Source organism: Microcaecilia unicolor, chromosome 6 (genome assembly GCF_901765095.1).
Source record: "Microcaecilia unicolor chromosome 6, aMicUni1.1, whole genome shotgun sequence".
NCBI classification, from domain to species: domain Eukaryota; kingdom Metazoa; phylum Chordata; class Amphibia; order Gymnophiona; family Siphonopidae; genus Microcaecilia; species Microcaecilia unicolor.
In genome coordinates, this window is record NC_044036.1 from 268,104,779 (window position 1) to 268,127,075 (window position 22,297).

A 22,297-nucleotide genomic window follows, 5' to 3' on the forward strand; every position below is an offset into this window, starting at 1 on the left:
AGCGCTGCAATTCTGAATTTTTTTAACAGCGTCGGCGATCAATGCAGCCTCCCCTTCTGCAAACCCCAGGAAATTTTCCTTGGTGGAGCCCCAGCTATGCGGGAACAAAAGGATGTAGAGGGAAAGCTTCCAGGGCTGGCAGGAAGGGAGGCTGCTTTGATTGTCAAGGCTGCTAAAACTCAGAGGATTGCAGTGCTGGGCCCCTGTTTATAGCACTAATTTACCTACCACTGGGAAATGAGATCAAGGTATACTGTTTAGATTTATACATAGGTGGAGAATTCTGTTAACATATAGTATCTGAGTCACACATGCAGAACATGAACAGACCTCACCTGATAGAAAATAGGGGACCACAAAAAGCATGCAGACAAAAACCTGAAATGTGAGAAGGCCAGACTCTACAAGCAGTGCAATACTGGTAAGAGAAGTAAATGCATTTTCTTCTGTACTCTACAAAATACAAAATGTACTGCCCCCCCCTCCCAAAAAAAAAAAAGTGCACTCTTTTAAGTGTTAAAAACTGTATTTTGTGCACCCTCTCCACAGCACCCTATTAACATTTTATGTCGTTAATTAAATATGCCTTTATTAAAATGGTCCTGAATATTTTTTGTAGCAACTTATTTTTTATTATTAAACTTTCAACTGAAGTGGACAAAAAAGGTTTTTAGAGTTTTCAGCATTGTAATCGAACCCAAAATTCGGTCAGCCTCTACAGCTGATCACTGCTGTTTGCATTTTGCTGACGGCTAGATGAAGGTGTTTTGGCGGCATGGAAATGACCCATGTACCTTATGTTTGATTCCTGTGCTGTAGAGACTGAGGTAAGGTGTTTTTAGAAGCATGTTCTAGTCTATGGAGCCTAAAATGTCAAGACAGATGAAATCTTATAAACCAGAAATTTTCCACCTTTTTCATCTCACGACATACTTATGGCACTAAAATTGTCAAGGCACACATACACAAATGGTCCAGCATTTTGCCTTCTCTTCTCCACCCCCCCTCACAAATAGTCCAGCATCTCTTCCTGCTGTTCCCGCTCCAACCAGCAACAAGGCATCTTCTTTTGTCTATCTTGACCCCCCCCCCCCCCAATGTACCTTTTAAAGGTTTTCTTGTCTCTAGTGGTTGACAGCAGTGAGCAAGGATACAACCTGCTCTTGCCAACCCCAGCGCCTTCTTTCTGATGTAATTTCCTGCTTCCAATCTATTCGGAAGCATTGTTACATCAGAGAGGAGGCTCTTGAGTTGGGACGAGCAGGCTGTATGAATTGTTGCTTGCTGGCATCGACCGCTAGAAACAACAAGAAAAAAGTTTTTAAAATGTACACTCCATTCTGGCACAAATTTAAGCTGGTCCTACTGATTATATGACCCTAAACTCTCGCAGCACACCTGCAGACCAGCCATGCCACACTGGTTGAAAATTGCTGTTATAAACTGTTGAGAGAGGAGAATTAAGTGCTTATTGAGGACTTTTTTTTTTCTCAAATTTGGATACTTATCTTTTGCTGTAGACTTAAAGGCTGAAATTGAGAAACTGCAGTGCAGCCAAGGAATTGACATACTGAAGTATAAAGCAAGTCTTCAGGAAATAAAATCTTTAAAAGAACTCCTTTCTGCACAAGAGAAGGAAATGGCAGAAGCACAGAAGTAAGAAGTGTTGTGTGTAATATGTATAATCATCAGGTTAAGCTGTGACTAACTTTCCAATTAACATTTCATTTAGGTCCTGGCAAGAGAAACTGCATCTGGCAGAAAAGTGTAAAATAGAAGAAGCTAAAGAACTTCAGGTATGACATGGTTCAATGTAGTTCACTTTTCTGATAATGCGTTGATGTAACAGAATTAAAGGAAGATCGCATAATAGGGATGGGCAGACAGAATTTTTCTTGTTTTCCAGAAATGTGTTCACTTTTTGGATTGCAATATTGTTATGGGAGCATATTAGATTGTAGCTGGTGTATAAGCGTAGAGGCTGTTGGCTGTCTCTTGAGTGCACTAGTCTTGGTGTAATTTTAAGCTTTTGTTGGTATACATGTTAATTTGCAATAGTAGTCTTTATTATATATTGTACTCCAGATGTTTTAATAACACAACAGCTTACTTAATGAAAGACAACTTGAGTAAATAACTCAAGACTGATTTGTCAAATCATGCTTCTTCACTGAAGTGTTTTGATTGTACCTCTGTGGTAAGCTTGGTCTCGGGGTACTGGCTCTTCAGCCATCTTCTCTTCTATCCTGATCTAGAAAGCAGGAATATGTTTTAAAGTTGACAACAGACTTCCAAACTTGGTGAATCTAAATGAAGACCCTCAGCTCTCTGAAGTACTGCTCTACATGATTAAGGAAGGGCAGACAAGAGTGGGAAAATACCACCCTGACTCCAATAAAGATATCCAGCTGACGGGGGCACTCATTTCAGATGAACATTGGTAACTTTTTTTTTTTTAATTGTTTGAATTGCTATCGAAGCCTTTGGCTCAAAGCAGTATAATTTGTACCTTTTCTTTTTTTCTTCTGTGCAAAGACAAGGTAATATCAGCTCGACACTGAGAACAGTAATATTATACTACTTATTCTAGAAAAATGAAAGCAGTATTTTGGCTTTTATACACAGTAATTGTAGTCAAATGTGTTTTGTCCTATGTGACTGCCAGATGTGTAGCTAGGTGGGTTGCCAGGGAAGCAGTCGCTCCCCCAAATGGACTTTCGATTGGCACCTATTTTTCACGCAATCTGTCGCATTTAATACCCAACATTCTATTTGCATTCTTAGCTGCCACCACACACTGAGCAGAGGGTTTCAACGTATCAACACCTGGATCCCTTTTCTGGTCAGCGACTCCTAATGTGGCACTTTGCATTACGTAGCTCTAGTTCAGGTTCCTCTTTCCCACATGCATCAGTTGGTGCTTCCTCATATTAAATGTTATGTGCCATTTGGATGCCTAGTCTTCATCTTGTAAGGTCCTTTTGTAATTTTTTTCACAATCCTTTTGCAATTTAACCACTTTGAATAACTTTGTCATCAGTAAACGTAATTACCTCACTAGTTACTCCTATCATTTTATAAATATGTTAAAAAGCAGTGGTCCCAGCACACACCCCTGGGGAACTCCACTATCTACCCTTCTCCATTGAGAACACTGACCATTTAACCCTAATTTCTGTTTCTATCTTTTAACCAGTTTTTAATCCACAATAGAACACTACCTCCTATACCAATTTCGGAGTCTTTCATGAGGTACTTTGTCAAATATCAACTGGAGTCTGGCTCACCTTTATCACGTGTTTGTTCACCCCTTAAGAAATGTAATAGATTGAGGCAAGATTTCCCTTCACTAAATCCATGTTGGCATTGTCTCATTAATCCATGCTTTTGAATATGCTCTGTAACTTTGTTCTTTGTCTCAACCATTTTGTCTGGCACTGACGTCAGGTTCACGGGTCTATAATTTCCCAGATCACTTCTGGAACCTTTTCTAAAAGTGGCGTATTATTGGCCACCCTCTAATCTTCTGGTACCATGCTTCTTTTTTTTAAAGGTAAATTACATATTACTAACAGTCCCACAAGTTCATTTTTCAATTTTGTCAGTACTGCAGGATGAATACCATCCTAAACATTTTGTGTTATGGGCTTATAAATGTTGGTTGAGGGGAGTAATTCAATGTACCAATAAGATCTGAGCGCAGCTGCCTGGATCTTAATGAAAAATAGATGAGCCTGGACTTATTTTATTAGTTCAAGGACTGAAGAAATCGCACATGGTTACTTTACTGCACAACTACCTTACTATCTTTGATAAACGTAACATTTGTGTTGGTGTTCTGTTAGTTGTGACATCTGCTCATGCCAGGCATGCAACTTTTTTTGAGGATCATGTGCTAATTGGTTAATGCAGGAGCCTTCACTTCCTCCAAAATAGGTGGTAAAGTGCTCCTACAGTAACCTTTTTTTTTTTTTTATTAATGGCCACATACTAATAGCCTTTTTTCACAGCTGCGGTAAAAATGGCCTTTGTGCTTAGGAAACACTTGTGTAAGGTTGTGCCGAGGTCTTTCTTATTGCAACTTAGTAAAAGGGCCCCTTAGGCTCTGTAATTTCTTGAAATAAGCTATAGAAAATAGGCCAGACTTAAGTAAATGGTGCCCAAATTTAGGAGCCAGGATGATCCGCACTAAAATAGTATTCTGTAATGGGCCCTCTGCGCAGTGTATCATTTACTGAATACTAGCTTGGTGCTCTTCTTCTGCTTTAACTTTGGACGTGAGCACTTAAGACTGACCAAAAGCGAAGGCCTGGCAGGCCTGCAAATGCAGGTATTCTATAACGTCATACCTAATTTCTTGGCACGCCCCTTTGAGTTTCAGGCTATGACATTTTTAGGTATGCATGTTGTAGAATAGGGCAGATCTGCATATAACTCCTAATTACTGCCAACTAAGTGCTTAACACCAATTAATTTACACACACATCTGGAATCTGTACCCAAATTTGGGTGACCTATACACAATCCAGGGGAATGAGGGTATAAAGGCTTCAATAGCTTATAAAATGTTAAATTTTTTCCCTTTTTAATAAGGGTTGCCTAAATTCTACTTATTTTAAAGGGGGAAGTATCTGTGGATTTATACTGCAGGCTACAACTAGATTACTGTAATATTGTTTTCTTAGGTCTGCCCGATACTTTAATTTGGCTTTTATAGCATGTACAAAATGCAGCAGCTAAATTGATAACAGGAGGTTGATTTAATTGGTCATGCAGCATCTTATCTGATTTAAGTTACATTGGTTGCCGGTCTGTGCTAGCATACATTTAAATTTTTTTTTTGTTTGTTTAAATCTTATTTGAATTAGTACCAGGCTACTTTGCCAATGGAGTTTCGATCTAGTTGGGCCCTAGAACCTTGCAGTTGGCTCAGGAGACTAGATTAAAAATTCTTATTTGTCAATATGTCACAAGATGACTACCAGGAATAGAACTATAATTGGTAAAGTTCCAGTACTCTGGAATAAATTACCGAAGGATATTAGCAACATTACCTGTTACATCACTTAAGGAGCTCAAAACTATTTTATTTTCTCAATGTTTGAATACTTCCTTAGTTTTGATATTGTTAAGAGATGCTTTTATGTTGTTTTGTATTTGAATGGATTTTTCTTTTTATTATTCCTTTTTGATACTGTAATATGATCCATCCTATAATACCAGACGACGAAACTTGAACTGGACAAAACCGAACTCTCTATACTTGATTGCTTATATACTTTGTCACTAATGAACTTTAACAAAATACCACTTTATTTCTCATTCCAGTAATGAACTCTCTATACCTGACTGCTTAATTTACTCTGTCATTTATGAACTTTAATGTTAATACCACTTTGTATTTCTCATTCCGGAAATGGCGATCGCCATTACGGCATAATGTAAGCTACATTGAGCCTGAAAATAGTGGGAAAATGTGGGATACAAATGCAACAAATAAAAAAAATAATCACCTTGAGCCCTTTTTGGGTAAAGCAGACTAGAAATGCCTGGATTGGGTTAGATAGACACACACTTACACCTATTCAGTAGAATATATTCACTTTCAGTAGAATTTTAATCCACATTGGGAGTAATTAATTTGTTGGCCCTTGGGCACTTCTTCTAATGGTCAATGCTGTAGAAAAACATAAGTTCTGAACTGCAGAAGTAAACTTATTCATCTCAGTCTGGCTTGAACATTCTTTTTCTTTCCTTCAACAGTTGCATCACAAATATCCAAGAAGACGTCACATTAAGCCCTGTCCTGGGTGCCGAGACGTATATAAATGGAAACCTCATTCTGGAGCCTGTTACTTTACATCATGTACTGGTTATTTATTACTTGATAGCATTGCTCAGGGTGCAATATATCACATATTAAGTAGATGTCTAAGAAAAGAGAACCTTAACTTAAGCAGGAAAAAACCTCAAGCATGCTAGAGTGATAAGGTGGGTGGACAGGACAAAGAAAGGGGCACAGTTTGTCATCAGATTAAAGGGAGAACAATAGAAAGATAAAGCTGTTGAGCAGATTGGCAGCAGCTAGAGAAGCATATGAAGATCTTGGTTACTCAGTCTGACACAGGAGCAGGAGGCTGAAAGTAAGAGAACCAAAAAAACTAAATGCTAGTAGTTGAATCTTCTATGTGCAATGCATGCAGCAGGAGCCAATGGATACAAAATGACACTTGTGTATCTAAATTGATCATTTGGCTCGCCATCTATTTTGGTCTATATCATCAACCTATAGCTTGCTTATTAGCATTCTGAAAATTGTGGTTTGTCCTTAAGCTGGTTCTTCTGAGAGAATAGCTATAAGCCTACTGTAATGAAATCTGCAACTTTATTGTAAGGTCAGCAGATAACCAACTGCTGTGTTCCAGGGCTAGAAGTTTTCTAAGTGTTGTTGCTTTACCATTTTCACTAATACTTTCTCGCTGTTGGAATGCTACTTCAGTTTGAAGAAAATTTATATATACTAAGGGAAGCTCATGCTTACTTTTTTTTCTAAGTACCAAGATATTCAAGATGTCTCATGCCTATATGAATTCCTTGGGCTTTTTGTTTCATGAACTAAAGTCTTCTGTCAAAATACAAAACCTTTGTACAATCTGTTGTAGATTGTAAGCTCTTCTGAGCAGGGACCATCCGTATTTGTTAATTTGTACAGCGCTGCGTAACCCTAGTAGCGCTCTAGAAATGTTAAGTAGTAGTAGGTGTGGTTGAAGGAGTTGAACAGAACTAAGTATAAGCATGTGAAATTGCTCCTCTTTATTCCACTGGAATAAATCCAACTTTTAATTAAATTTTATTGTGTTTGTAAGGTTCGAGAAGTTTTCAGAAGCATATGACCGGTCAATGAAGGGTACCATATCATTTAAATGGATAAAAAAAATGTTCAGCAAACAGTCTAGATTATAATGACCTGCGTTTTGTACCTGTGCTTCTAGAAGTTCATGCATATTTTTGTAGTTTTTAAATGGCACTTTTTTAATCCCTGCCAGGGAGACAGAGTAATTCTTGGTGGACAACACTACTTCCGATTCAATCATCCAATGGAGGTCAAACGTGGCCGTAGAGCCATGGTTGGGACTGCAGGTGTATCTGATGGACTGAGAGATTATGAATTTGCTAAAAATGAGTTAATTGAAGCCCAGAAACAAAGGTAATTGTTCAAAACTTTTTGATTATGTTCTACTACTCAAGGGTTTACAAGGATCTATTCCCCTCCCTCCCTGTTGTAGTGAAAATTGGACCAGCTCTATTCCTAGAGGTAAATGATTTGTATGTAGTAGTAGTAGAGAATCTCAGCTCCTTGTAAATGGTGACATCTATTGGTTGAACTAGTGTGCACATAAGGGGGGTAATGCATAGGAGCAAACTCTTCAAAATGATTGGGGGTGCTAAACCCAATGAAAATTAGCCCTGCTGCAAGCTAGCTCCTATGGTTAGTTGCTATGTGTGTGTTTGTGGGGTTTTTTTTTTTAACAGAAGTAGTTAGTGGCTCCCAGCCAAGGACTTGTCAACAGCAATATGGCTAAGAAAAAATATATGCAATGTACCATTGAAGGCTCATGGCACAGTTGGCTGGCAGAAACTGGCTTTTCAATAAGCAGGAGAAAATATAGAATTCTCCATCCCCACATTCCCAAGCTAAGGTTAAATTTACTAACCTGATCAGGGGACCTAATCTAGTGACTGAGTCCTTTGCCTATTTTAAGGATAATGTGAACTCTTAAATATTGGTGAATATCTTTAAACAAACTCGGTTTGGTCACATACTGGTGAATGTAGTTTGGGTGTTTTGGTGTAGCACCGTTCATCCTTTCTGTATATTACCAGGATCTTTTCCACCAGTTATTTAAGACTGCAGACGGGGGAAACCCCTGGAGGTGATCTGTTGAAGGGAAGATGAAGCTGAATTTCCCCTTTTGTGGGGACTAGGCAAAACGAGCATGCTTTAACAACTCCATAAACTGGGCTCTGTGTAGTTTTGACTAAAGAGGGAAATTGGTATAGGAAGAAGTTGCATGTAGGAAGGAAGCACTGTTCACCAAATACTCTTGCAAAATTGGAGGGCAGGGGTTCTGGTTTTCCACTCCTGCTCACCTTTCTACTGGCAGTTGACTAATTTGGCAAAATATGCATTGGTAGCCACTGAATTAAGATATCCGAGAGCACCTCCTACACATTTTTGGTTTATAAGCACGTGCTTAGATTGCTTGCTCTGATTTAAGATGAGAAATGAGATGGGAGAGTTAGAATGTGTTTCACTAAATTAAAAAGATTAAATATAAACATCTCCTTGGTGGAAGGAAGGTAACCAATGGGACACTGTCATGCCAAGATACAAATTATATTGCAGTGATACAGTGGATCAAATTGGTGGATATACATTGAGGGCCTTTAAAATTCTGCAGGACACAAAAATGCATCTTGGACTCCCTATGGATAGTATCCCTTTACAGACAGAATTTCTATGTCTACCTGGCCAGGATGAACAGACAGATGCAGAAATGTTATCAGAAATTAGGGAGGCTAACAAACTGGAGAACATAGTCAATAGAGGTAATTAAGTCACCATTACTGAGTAAATGTAACAGGGCATGCTAGGTTGTTAAAATTTCTTGATGAAATCAAGGACTGCTTTATAGAGCAGCAGATACAGAAACCAATGAAAGGGGGAACAATTCTAGACCTAGTCCTTGGTGAAGTACATGATCTGGTGCAGGAGGGAAGTGCTGGGGCCACTTGATAACGATGGTCATGATATGATTGGATGTGATTGGTATAATCTCTGGAGTACACACAGGAAATCTGATACATTAGCATTTAACTTTCAAAAAGGAGACTAGGATAAAATGAGAAGGATGGTCAAAAAAACTTAGGAGCAGCTGCAAAGATCAAAACTTTATATCAGGTGTAGATGCTAAATCAAAAATACCATCCTGAAAGCACAGACCAGTTAAATTCCATATATTAAAGAAGGAAAGAAAGCCAAATGAACACTGGCATGGTAAAAAAGACGAAGGAAGCTATTAGAAAAGAAAATCCTTCAGAAAATGGAAGAAGAATCTGACCAGGAAAATCCGCCATTTTTAAATGTATTTTAAGGATGTTATGACATACAGTGAAACCTCAGTTTTCGTCGATAATCCATCCGAAAATAATCGTCGAAAACCGAGGCAATAAGAAATTTTTTCTTTTAAGTGAATAAAAAAGACATGTATAGAATAAATGAACATTTACCTTTCTGAAGACTCTTCTTGGCGTTTGGAAGAGGGAGAGAGGTGCAGATATTGTTTGGAAGGGGGTCCCACTCCATAAGTATAGTAGGTATCAGGGCACTATCTGGGGGGGGGGGGGGGGGGTCAGGTCCCTTCTTGGTCTTTTGGCACTAGGACCAGCTTAAGAGTCAGTGGACCCATGTCGCACAAGAAAGCGGTCCAAAGAGGTTTGTTTCTGCCGCCTCTTTAAGATTTGCCTAAAATGGGGCAAGACATTATCATTAAACAAGTTGCAGACATGGCCTGCAACAGCTTTGGTGGGTGATTTTTCTCTACAAACACCTGTACTTTACTCCACATGGAGAAGATATCCTTAATCTCTGAAGAAGGCACATTCTCTACTGTTTCTTATTATCTGAAGCAACTTCATCTGCCGTCTGTTGCACTTCCAGTTGAAGGTCTTGCAGCTCTTCAGTGGTGAGTTCTTCACTGTGGTCATCCACCAACTCTTTCACATCCTCACCTCCTCCAAACCCATGGACTTCCCCAAATAAACAATTGACTGCACAACATGTGTAGGGTCATCAGGTAAAGGCTCTAACCCTTCTAAATCTCTCTCATGCACACATCCTGGCCATAATTTCTTCCAGCCACAGTTCATTGTCCTTGATGTCACTCCCTGCCAAGCCTTATCTATGAAGCTAATGCAGTTGAGAATGTTGAAATGGGTTTTCCAGAACTCTCTTAAGGACAATTCTGTATCTGATGTCACCTCAAAGCACCTTTGAAACAATGCTTTTGTGTACAGTTTCTTGAAATTGGAAATTACATTCTGGTCCATGGGCTGGATGAGTGGTGTGGTATTAGGGGGCAAGAATTGAAGTCTCGGTGGCCATTTTGAATCTCGCAGAGACCGTCAGGCTGCATACAGGAGGATGGAGAGCAGCGCGCTGGGCAGGAAAGAGGGGGCTCTTTCCTGCCCCGACGTCACTAGACCACCAGGGAAGATCGCGTGATGTGAGTACGGAGAAGTGGTGACAGGGCCGGGGGGAGGGCGATCCCGAACTCGGAGGGAGGGATTCAGACAAGACGCACCGGAGCACCTAGGTTTTAGAGGAGGGAAAAAGGAAAAATTTTTTTTTCCTATTTCCCTCCTCTAAAACCTAGGTGCATCTTATAGTCCGAAAAATACGGTACATGTTAATTTTTAGTATCATTCCTTCACTGCTTGATTTTCTTTTTTACTTTGTTCTCATTGTGCTGATATATTTAATTTGTTGTCTAGCATTCCTTTTCCTTTATTTTTATTTATCTAGCCTATATAATAATTCTCACCTCCAACAGGATGTGCTTGGGACCGTGCCTGCCGGAAATGGTCTGCTAGGCAGGCACGCACTGACCTCAGTGACATCAGTGACAGACAATTTGGCAAAGCAAAACAATCTGAGTGCTGGCCATTAGGACACAGGGTTGATAGGAGAGTTTTAAAAGACTGAAGGAACTGAAAGTGTTAAATGGGGGGGAGGGGGGAGTTCTGAACGACTGAAAGACATGAACATTTGGGAAAGGAAAACAATCTGAATGCTGGCCATTAGCACACAGGGTAGATAGGAGAGTTTTAAAAGACTGAAGGAAACGAAAGTGTTAAACTGGAGAAGGGGGGGGGGGGGAGTTGTGAATGACTGAAGACATGCAAATTTGGGACAGGAAAACAATCTCAATGCTGGCCATTAGCACACAGGGTACATAGCAGAGTTTTAAAAGACTGAAGGAACCAAAAGTGGGCGGGGGGGGGGGGGGGGGGGGGGGGGGGGGGGGGGGCAAGTTCTGAATGAATGAAAGAAATGAAAATTTACGAGGGGAACACAATCTGAATGCCGGGCATTTGGACACAGGGTAGATAGGACACTTAAAAAAAAAAAAAATGAAGGACGTGAAACTGTTACATCTTGGGGGAGGGGTGAGGAGGAAAGCGGTGGGGTATCCGGATACTGGGCGTTAGGGCCACGGGGGTAAATAGACTTTTGAAAGCTTTAAGGAACCCAAAGTGTGGGAAGGAGAAGGAACCCAAAGTGTGGGAAGGAGGAGGAAAAGGAGGGGAGGGAACGGGGTGAGGGGCATTAGGAACAGGGGAGGGGGCCCTGCCACACACTCTCATTCTCACACACACACTGTCACACAGACAGTCTCACTCTATCACACACCCGCACATTCACTCTGGCTCTCTCTCTCAAACATACACACTCCCAGGAAAACCTTGCTAGCGCCCGTTTCATTCGTTCCAGAAATGGGCCTTTTTTACTAGTTTATATATATCTCTATATCTATACACACACGTATATTTTCCTTGTAGACTCCTGATGCAGGCCTAGCGGCCGAACCACAACATTTGTGTCAAGTCTTTTTATATCAATAAATGATTGACTTTGAAGCATTTATCTCTCCAGTCTTTGGTTTCCGTGGTCAAATATCCTACCACAAGAAGAATCTGACTGAAAATAATAGGAAATGGCATAAGAAATAAGTCAAAATGCAAAGCATTGATGAAGGCAAAGAGACTTTGAAAAGAAGATTGCATTGGAGGCAAAAACACATAGTTAACTTTTCTTTTAGGTATATTAGAAGCGGTGGCGTAGCGAGGGCGGTGGGGGCGATCCGCCCCGGGTGCCAGCAGGGGGGGTGGGGGGTGCTCCGTCAAGAGCCGACAGCTCTCATCTTCTGCTACCACCCTGCCTTTTTTTTAAAAATCCATGCAGCGACGCAGGCAGCGCCTCGCGTCTGCCCTGCGTGTGCTGTGAAAGGGAAAATTGCCTCGCTGGCGTCGGGCCTTCCCTCGCTGTGTCCCGCCCTCGAAGAAATAGGAAGTTACGTCAGAAGAGGGCAGGACACAGCGAGGGAAGGCCCGACGCCAGCGAGGCAATTTTCCCTTTCACAGCACACGCAGGGCAGACGCGAGGTGCTGCCTGCGTCGCTGCATGGATTTTTAAAAAAAGGCAGGGTGGTGGCAGGAGAAGAGGGCTTTGTCTGCTCTCATCGGGGGGGAGCTCAGATGGGAGAGGGGGAGCTCAGAGGGCGGGAGGGGTGGGGGAGCTCAGAGGGGTACTCATAGGGGATTGGGGAGGGGAGACGGGGTCTGAATCAGGCTGGAACTGGGGTCTGACAAGGGGGCAGGAGGGAAAATTGGTCCATGCCTGGGGCAGGTGGGAGAATGGGTCTGGGGCTGAAAAGGGGGGGATGCAAGGCATGTGGTGGATGAAGGGGGTTGGAACTGGGGGCTGAAAAGGAGGGCAGTTGGGATAAGGGGGCTAGTACTGGAACTGGGGGCTGAAAAGAGGGGGCAGAGAGAGAGGTGACAGACCCTGGATGGAAGGGGGAGCATGAGGGAGGGCAGACGGATTGAAGGGGCAGAGAAAGGGCAGATGGTGGGTGGAAGGGGGGGAGAGAAAGAGGGCAGACTGGGGCAATGGATGGAAGGGGCAGAGATAGAGGGCAGATGGTGGATGGAAGGGGCCGAGAGAGAGGGCAGACACTGGATGGAAGGGGCCGAGAGAGAGGGCAGACACTGGATGGCAGAGAGAGTGAAGACAGATGCTGGATGGAAGGAAGACAGTGAAAAGAAGATGAGGAAAGCAGAAACCAGAGACAACAAACTGTAAATAAAATATATATTTTTATGTTTTTTGCTTTAGGATATAGTATTGTAGCTGTTTTAATAAATGTTTATAAATAGAACGTGTAAATAAGGTAATCTTTTTTTTTTATTGGACTAATTTTAATACATTTTGACTTAACTTTCAGAGGACAAAACCCCCTTCCTCAGGTCAGGATAGGATACTGTAACAGCACTATACTGTATTGTCCTGAGGAAGGAGATTTTGGCCTCTGGAAGCTAAATGTATTAGTCCAATAAAATGGTGGTATTTTATTTTCTGTATTTGTTTTATTTCTATTTGTTAATTTGTAAAGTGGTGATTGGTATTTCTTTTTTCAAATTTGCATCTGCTGTCTTTATATTTTGCACAGTACTAGGGGACATTTTCTGTTTCTGTGGTGTTACATTGTATGCAGAGTCTGGCATCGGGGGGTTCAGTTTAATTTTTGTCTAAATAGAAAGTTTATGATTACTTATTCTATAGTGGATTAGGGTGTATCTGTGTTTGTGAAAAAGACATGGCTTTCGGTTGGCATTGACTGTGCAGGATCGACGATCTGTACTAATCTGTCAGTTTTCGTTTTACAATAGGTGAATTGATGTTCTAGTGCTCACTGTAGTGTTTATGATGCTTTCCTTTTCCTTGTGTGACTCATACAAATTACTGCTTATGGTATGGTAGAATTGCTCTATAGGTCCTGAGTGTTTTGTATTCTCGGTATGCCTAGTACTGGATTTGGGGGGGGGGGGGGGTTAAAAAATGACCATACCTTACCCTAGCTACGCCACTGATTAGAAGCAAGAAGCCTGTAGAAGAATCAGTTGGACTGCTAGATGAGAGGTATAAAGGGGGCACTTGGGGAAGATGAGGCCATAGTGGAGTGAGAAAAATTGAGTTCTTTGCTTTGGTTTTCACTGAGGAAGATGTGGGAGAGATTCCAGTGCTAGAAATGGTATTCAATGGTGAGTCAAAGAAACTGAAACAAATCTCTCAGCTTGGAAGATGGAGCAATTTTAAAAAACTGAAGAGTAGTAAATTGCCTGGATCTGATGGTATATCTTTAAAATCAAGAATGGTACTGGAAGATTGGAGGGTGGCCAATGTAATCCCAATTTTTAAAAAGGGTTCCAGTGGTGACCTTGGTAACTATAGACCAGTGAGCATGACATCTGTGCCTGGCAAAATGATACAAACTATTATAAAGAATAAAATTACAAAGCATAAGCATGGACTAATGAAACAAAGCCAACATGGATTTAGTTGAGCCAGTTAATACTGTGTATCTGGATTTTCAAAAGGCATTTGATAAAGTACCTCATGAAAAACTCCTGAGGAAATTAGAAAGTTGGGGGATAGGTGGTAATGTTTTATTGCAGATTAAAAAATGGTTACGAGTAGGGTTAAATGGTCTGCATTCTAAATGGAGAATAGTAGATAGTGGGGTTCCCAGGGGTCTGTGCTGGGACTGCTGCTTTATCATATTTATAAATGATCTAAGGATGGGAATTTTTTATTTGTATACTGCCTTTGTATCACTCCAAGGTGTAACTGCACCTCGAATACTCTATCCTATTCTTTACCGCATCTTAAAGAAAGTGGAATTAGAAAAAGGTACAGAGAAGGGTGATGAAAATGATAAAGGGGATGGAATGACTTCCCTCATGAGGAAAGGCTAAAGTGGCTAGGGATTTTCAGCTTGGAGAAGAGATGGCTGAGGGGAGATCTGATAAGTCTATTCTGAATGGGTAGAGGCAAATTGCTTGTTTACTTGTTCCAAAAATACTCTTTCCAAAAATACTAGGACTAGAAGGCACACAACATTAAAACCAGAAGAAATATTTCTTCACTCAACTTGTAATTAAACTCTGACTCTGGAATTTGTTGCCAGAGAATGTGGTAACAGCAGTTAGCTTAGCAGTGTTTTAAAAAAAGGTTTGCATAATTTAAGTCCATAAGCTGCTATTAAGATGGACTTGTGGAAAATCCACTGCTTTTTTTTCCTAGGATAAGCAGTATAAATTTTTAAAATTCTTTTTTGGGATCTTGCCAGATACTTGACCTGGATTGGCCACTGTTGGAAATGGGATACAGGACTTGATGGACCTTCGGTCTGTCCCAGAGGCATAGCTAGGTGGGTTGCCAGGAGAGCAACCGCTCCCCCAAAAGGACTTCCGATGGCACCTATTTTTCACACAATCTGTCATGTATAAAATAAGTGCCGGCACCATTGGCAGTCCACTCTCCACTCCCCTAGATGCCTCAACCTGGCTATGCTTCTGGTTAATCCCAGTATGGCAACACTTGTGTCCTTATGTACTTAAATTTGAAAGCAAACCAGTAAGTGAAATTTCATAAATGGTAGAGTGATTAAATTTTCCTTTGCCTAAGGAACACACAACAAAAAGGCCAGTATTTTGTGTACTTGTCGAGAGAGGACCAGCGAGATCACAGATCCAGAAAGTAGAGGCAATTGCTCTGGTGCCAGTACCCCAGCCAAAGAAGCAAGTATGATCCTTCCTCAGAATCATGGGGTATTTACCACCAGTTTATTCCCGGGTTTGCTGAGAAAGCCAAACTGCTAACCCACCTTCTGCAGAAGAGCCCCCGAGCAGATACATTGGATGGAGGAGTTGGATGTGGCCTTCCAAATTCTGAAGCGGGCTATCTGCTCAGAGCCAGTGCTGGTCAGCATGGACTTTTACAGGCCCTTTATTGCACAGAGGTTGGGCTTGGGGCCGTTCTAGCCCAGGAAGTGGATAAGGAAGACCACCTGGTGGCATGCATTAGCCAGAAGCTGTTCCCAAGAGAACTACTATGTAGTAATTGAGAATGAGGCTCTGGCAGTAAGTGGGCCATGGAAACATTCCAGTACATTACTATCTGCTGCGCTCAAACTTCCTGCAAGTCATGGACCATCAACCTCTGCAGTGGATGGCTCAACATAAGGATTCAAATGCACATGTAATGTGATGGTTCCTCAGCCTTCAACCTTTTCACTATCAGGTGAAACATCAGGCAGGTTGAGAGCATGCTAATGCAGAGGTCTTGTCTGGGTGGTAGACCCTAAAATGACAGGTGCTCAACTGGGTACAGTTGAGCTGAGGGGAAGGGTATGTGATGGAGTTTATAGAACACTGCCCCTCATCCTTAAAGTTCTTCTCTAACTAGCCTGGGTCAACTTAAGAGCACGGATCCTGCCCTGGGAGGAAGTGAGCTGGGAGGGGGCAAAGCCAATACATGGGAGTTTAAACAGACCAGGCCAGGATGAGGGTAGGGAGGCCCAGAGAAGGAAGAACTGAAGCCCAAGCCTATGCCTTTAAGAATATATTTAGCTGCTGTTACCTGGTTGAGGTAAGCCAACTTCACTTCTTGTTAAAGCTTACAAGCCATGCTGAGGTCTGGCTGGAGCCAGACTTGAGTTCTCGGAAGACCTGAGAACTAGCAGGCTGTGTTTTGGGGAGGGGCAGCCCCTGCAGCTGCAGACTGCTAGCCAGAGGACTAGTCAAAGACTAAATCAGAGAAACACTTGTATCACGAGGTTTCTGGCCTGTGAGGTAACAGATCCCAGGCGTCTCCAAGCAGTAAGGCTCATGGGCCCTTAACTACTTATCAAAAGTGGTTAAACTATCAGCTGGGGAGAATGGGCCCTTGGAACTACCCTATTCCAGTGGTCAGTCTGACCCTGAGTGAGTGTCTGTTCATGTTCTGCACGTGTTGGTGAAGATGAAGGATTCTTCTAGCATGCATTCTGTATAGGAATCTGTAACAATACTGCTTGTTCTAGCTTCCCAGTAGTAGGTATGTTGGTCCTCTAGGGACCGGTGTAATATTTATAGCATTGTCTTATAAGTGGATTAGGACTGTTATGGCTTGAAGTTTGAAAGAACATGTACTGCTCCTGTGGTGATCACAATTTGAATATTTTTTGTGACGATGTAAGAAGGATATCTCCATTGTTGGAGAATATGGAGTTTGTAATACATAACTGGAGGTATAGAGTTTCTATTGGCTTTGTACAATCCTGTAAAGAATCCAGACTTCACTCCCCACAGAAGAATTTCTTGAATGATATCTAATATAATAAAACGCACCCTCAACGTTCTGAGGACAACGTTCTGTGAAGCCTTGAAGCCTTGAAGCCATGAAGCCATCTGACGTCACTCCCAGGCTGAAGGGTTCGCGCCGGATTCGTGGTGTGAAGCCTTCAAGCCAGCCAGCCGTCTTTGCCCCGCCCTCGCCTCAAACCAAACAAATCCGGAAGCGAAGCGTCAGGGAAGGAGGCGGCGCTCCCGACGTCTAGCCTTCCCTTCGCTGTGTTCTGCCTTCAAAAGAAGGCAGGAGACAGCGAAGGGAAAGCAAGACGTCGGGAGCGCCGCCTCCTTCCCTGACGTTTCGCTGCACGAACCGCCACGGAGGTAAAGTTAAAACGAAGAAGAAAAAAAAAAGGGATGCATGGATGCGAAGGGGGGGACATGGATGCGAAGGGGGGGGGAGAAGAGGGCGGGCCAGGCTGGGACATGGGAGAGAGAGGAGCATGGATGCGAGGGGGGGGGGGGTCATGGAAGGGAGAGAGGGGACTTGCTGGAAAAGGATGAATGGAGGCGGCAGGGGACAGAGGAGCATGGATGGGCATGGAATGGGAGGGCAGGGCTCAGGGAGAGAGGGGAATTACTGGAAATGGATGAATGAAGGGGCCAGGGGACAGAGGAGCATGAATGGGCATGGATTGGGAGGGCAGGACTAAGGGAGAGAGGGAAATTGCTGGATAGGGATGAATAGAGGGGACAGATGGGCATGGATGGATATGGATTGCAGGGCAGGCCTCAGATAGAGAGGGCAATTGCTGGATAGGGAAAAATGGAGGGGCCAGGTGACAGATGAGCATGGATTGGAAGGGCAGGACTCAGGGAGAGGGAAATTGCTGGATAGGGATGAATGGAGGGGACAGATGGCCATGGATGGATATGGATTGCAGGGCAGGCCTCAGGCAGAGAGGGAAAATGCTGGATAGAGAAAAATGGAGGGGCCAGGTGACAGAGGAGCATGGATGGGCATGGATTGGAAGGGCAGGACTCAGGGAGAGGGGAATTGCTGGATAGGGATGAATGGAGGGGACAGATGGGCATGGATGGATATGGATTGCAGGGCAGGCCTCAGGCAGAGAGGGGAAATGCTGGATAGGGAAAAATGGAGGGGCCAGGTGACAGAGGGGCATGGATGGGCATGGATTGGAAGGGCAGGACTCAGGGAGAGGGGAATTGCTGGATAGGGATGAATGGAGGGGACAGATGGGCATGGATGGATATGGATTGCAGGGCAGGCCTCAGGCAGAGAGGGGAAATGCTGGATAGGGAAAAATGGAGGGGCCAGGTGACAGAGGGGCATGGATTGGAAGAGCAGGACTCAGGGAGAGGGGAATTGCTGGATAGGGATGAATGGAGGGGACAGATGGGCATGGATGGATATGGATTGCAGGGCAGGCCTCAGGCAGAGAGGGGAAATGCTGGATAGGGAAAAATGGAGGGGCCAGGTGACAGAGGGGCATGGATTGGAAGAGCAGGACTCAGGGAGAGGGGAATTGCTGGATAGGGATGAATGGAGGGGACAGATGGGCATGGATGGATATGGATTGCAGGGCAGGCCTCAGGCAGAGAGGGGAAATGCTGGATAGGGATGAATGGAGGGGCCAGGTGACAGAGGAGCATGGATGGGCATGGATTGGAAGAGCAGGACTCAGGGAGAGGGGAATTGCTGGATAGGGATGAATGGAGGGGTCAGATGGGCATGGATGGATATGGATTGCAGGGCAGGCCTCAGGCAGAGAGGGGAAATGCTGGATAGGGATGAATGGAGGGGGCAGGTGACAGAGAAACATGGATGGCCATGGATTGGGAGGGCAGGGCTCAGGGAGAGAGGGGAATTGCTGGAAAAGGATGAATGGAGGGGCAGGGGACAGATGGCCATGGATTGGGAGGGCACGGCTCACACTCTCTCTCTCTCATATACAATGTCTTTCTGACTCTCACTCTCACACACTCTGTCTCACACTGTATCACATTCACTCTCTATGTGCCACACAGTCACTCACACACTCGCTTGGTCTCATACACACACTCTCTCTCACACTGTCTCACATACACACTTGCACACACTCTCATTCTCACACACACACTCTCTCACAAACACACTTGCACACACTCTCATTCTCACACACACACACTTTCACTCTGACTCTCAAACAGTCACTCTCACATACACTCTCCCAAACATACACACTCCAAGGAAAACCTTGCTAGCGCCCGTTTCATTTGTGTCAGAAACGGGCCTTTTTTACTAGTCTATTATAATGGCAATTTTGCCAAGTAACTAAAACCTAGCTGGAGGAGAATTTCTTTATGCATAGACAGCCATGGTGTGTCTTCCCTAATTTTAAAAAGGGAATTGGGGAGAGGAGTGTGTGATGTACAGAATCGCTTTTGACTTGCGCCCCCCTCCCCCTCACACCATTGCCTATTGCCACCTCACATATTTCTGTCTAGAGATGCCACTGATGGTGAGTGAATTCAAAAATGCATATGATACACAGGGGATGCCTAAATAGAAATAGGATGGCAACACAACCTGGTTGAGGTGTTACATTGGGCAATAGTAGTGGGAACTAAGGCTGATAATGGACACTGTATGGTCTCTGTGCTGTGAATGGTGGTAAACTGAAGATTTGACCAATCCAGTGTTGATGATCACTTTGCTGTGTAGCTCAGGGGGGAGGGGAAGACATTTGACTGGTAAGTGAATACCGTCAGCAATACTTGGGGTTGACACATGATTATTACCGGACTCCACCTTGTTTGGCTGCCTATATGTGGTTGACATAGTGGGACACTTGCCAACCAGTGTCTAAGCATGGGAGGCTGTGGTCTGCACAGTAGTTGGGAGCGACTCAGGCCACCTTGTTGGCAGACTGGATGGACCATGTGGGTCTTTATCTGGCATCCTTTACTGTGAGTCTAGGCCCATGTTGATAGAAGGTAGGAAATAACATTTTGGTACGTTTAAGCAACTATTTTCAAACATTTTTACTTTGGAAAAAAAAATCCTTAATTTTCATTTTATCTTCATTTATCATATACCATGATGCTTTTACACAGGGTTTTAATGTCCCAGTTATAGGAAACATTAAGAGCTGCCAAATCACAATTGAGCTTTTTTCCTTTTACATTTGTTTCAGAATCGAAAGTGAAATAGATGACGCTAGATTGCAGGCACAGAAGGAAATGATGCAAGAGCTTCAAGTGGCTAAGGATCTGGCACAGAGAGAGCTATCTGCTCAGAAGAATCTTTATGAAAGTCGAATCAAACAACTGGAGAAAAAACTGGTCTGTTTAGTGGCAGCTCCTTCCCCCCTCCCCAGCTCCTTATCTTGTAGAGGAGCTCTTCTAGGGACACACCCAGCCAGGGCACTGCCTCCATTGAATACAAAACTTCCATTTTACATTGTGATATGGATAGCCCAAAAGGGGCAGGGTGTGTCTTGAAATTCAAGTTGAGAACCATAGTGTGGGGAGGAGGGGTGTCTGTTTAAATTTGCCATCCAACTGAAGTTGAAAAAGTAAATAAAATATGTAATGGTTTTGGGTGCAAATAACTCTCCTAAAACTAAATGGAATAGTATGAAACTTGGTGTGGTGGGGGGTGGGAATGAGCCACTGAACCAATCAGTTGGAAAATTGGACTGGAGGTTCCAGATAAGCCCTATCATGGGAAAAGTTTTATGGGAGGAGTAGTACGTAACTGATATCTTTCACTGTATGTCCTATGCTGCAGCAGCTGAAGTTGATCCTTTCAAACTCTTTCCACCTATCAAAACTACCCTATACAACCGCCTCACCCATACCTACTCTTTCCATGAACCACACTCTCCACATGCTTTTCCCTTGTTTCCTTTTGTAGCTAAGTTCCATAAATCTAATCTCTATGTAATTTTTAGATTTTTCCTGTAAGTTGAATGCAGCCATAGGACAACTCAAAAAGAAAAAAAAATCATGCTGTAACTAAAATGGCAGTTCATGATTGGCAGTTGTTTTTGGGAGACTTTGATATCTAGTAAATGCAGCATTTTTATTTCTCAAGTAGTTTCAAGCTCATAAGGCAGGTAGAAAATTCTTAAAATGCTTTTACTTCATTTCTTATGAATCGCTAACATACCCCATTGGAGTTCAGGGTGATTTTTACATATAATAAAGCAACACGACCTCACCAGAAGTTACAAGACTTAAAACAAACTCTATCATAAAACAGAAATATAACCCAACCTCAAGTTATACCCAATGTATATCTGTCTAACAAAGATTTTAAGAGCCTTATGGAACATCTTGTAACAAGAAATATTCTGCATCTGAAGTGGAATAACATTCTACCATTTTGCTGTTAAATAGAGACAAGTAACTGACTGTACCATCTTATATCTAACACCTCTAGGAGTAGGAAATCTGGTGTTTGAATACCAAATCCCTTGTAAGTCCACAGCGGTATACATAATAATTCAACTTGGATGTACATACATAATATCCAATAACATAAATTACAGAAAAATATTCTTTGTCTTGCCTCCCAGTATTCAGTGCTGGGCCATGACTGGGCACTGGCACTGAATATTGGGGGATAATTTTGGATGGACAGGCTGCCAGAACTTATACGGGCCCAGCTGAATAAGTTTTATGCAGGCTCTTGCTGAATAGTGGACTGCGACCTGTATAACCTTTTTTTTTTTTTTTTTTTTAAACCCTTCCAATCCCATCTCTCCTCCCTCTCGGAGTTTCTGAAGTCCTGTTTCTTCTCCTGCCCCTCCCAATGTCAAGGTAGGGCCCCCCAGCCTACCTGGTTATTTGGTGGCCCAGCGGGGGTCTTTGATAACAGGAGTGCAGCCCCCTCACGGCTGCTTTTCAAAATGACTGCCATTACCACTCATGGTACTACATGAAATACTGCAAGCTGCTGCGAGAGGTTGCAGCAGTCATTTTGAAAAGCAGCTGTGAGGAGGGCTGCGCTCTTGCCCCCAAAGAACCCTGCTCAACCACCAGGAAACCAGATAGGCCCAGGGAAGGGGGCTACCATGACTTCAGGTGGGGGATGGACTCATTGAGGAGGGGAGGAACTTCAGAAACTGCGAGAGATGGTGGGAGGTAGGGTTTAAAAAAACGTTATGTGGAACCCACCCCAATATTCAGAGCAGGCACCTGCATAGCTTAGCAGTTTTATTTTAGGACAAAACCCCGGGCTCCTCCCCAGCGCTGCTTCTGACCTGCCCATTTTTTAGTTGGGCAATCTGAGGGAAAATTCAGTGGCACTCTCTATGGTTAAGTGCATCTGAATATC

At 43.0% G+C, this 22,297-nt stretch overlaps 1 protein-coding gene across 1 annotated transcript in view; it reads left to right on the forward strand.

The window, feature by feature from the left end:
* The window catches only part of LOC115473197 (kinesin-like protein KIF14), a 122,454-nt gene that overhangs the window by 55,709 nt on the left and 44,448 nt on the right, over positions 1–22,297 (forward strand). The window contains exons 12-17 of the mRNA XM_030207959.1: positions 1,521–1,656; positions 1,733–1,796; positions 2,256–2,440; positions 5,764–5,866; positions 7,047–7,207; positions 20,151–20,298. Coding sequence (XP_030063819.1) covers positions 1,521–1,656; positions 1,733–1,796; positions 2,256–2,440; positions 5,764–5,866; positions 7,047–7,207; positions 20,151–20,298 — 797 coding nt within the window. The remainder of the gene's footprint in view (positions 1–1,520; positions 1,657–1,732; positions 1,797–2,255; positions 2,441–5,763; positions 5,867–7,046; positions 7,208–20,150; positions 20,299–22,297) is intronic.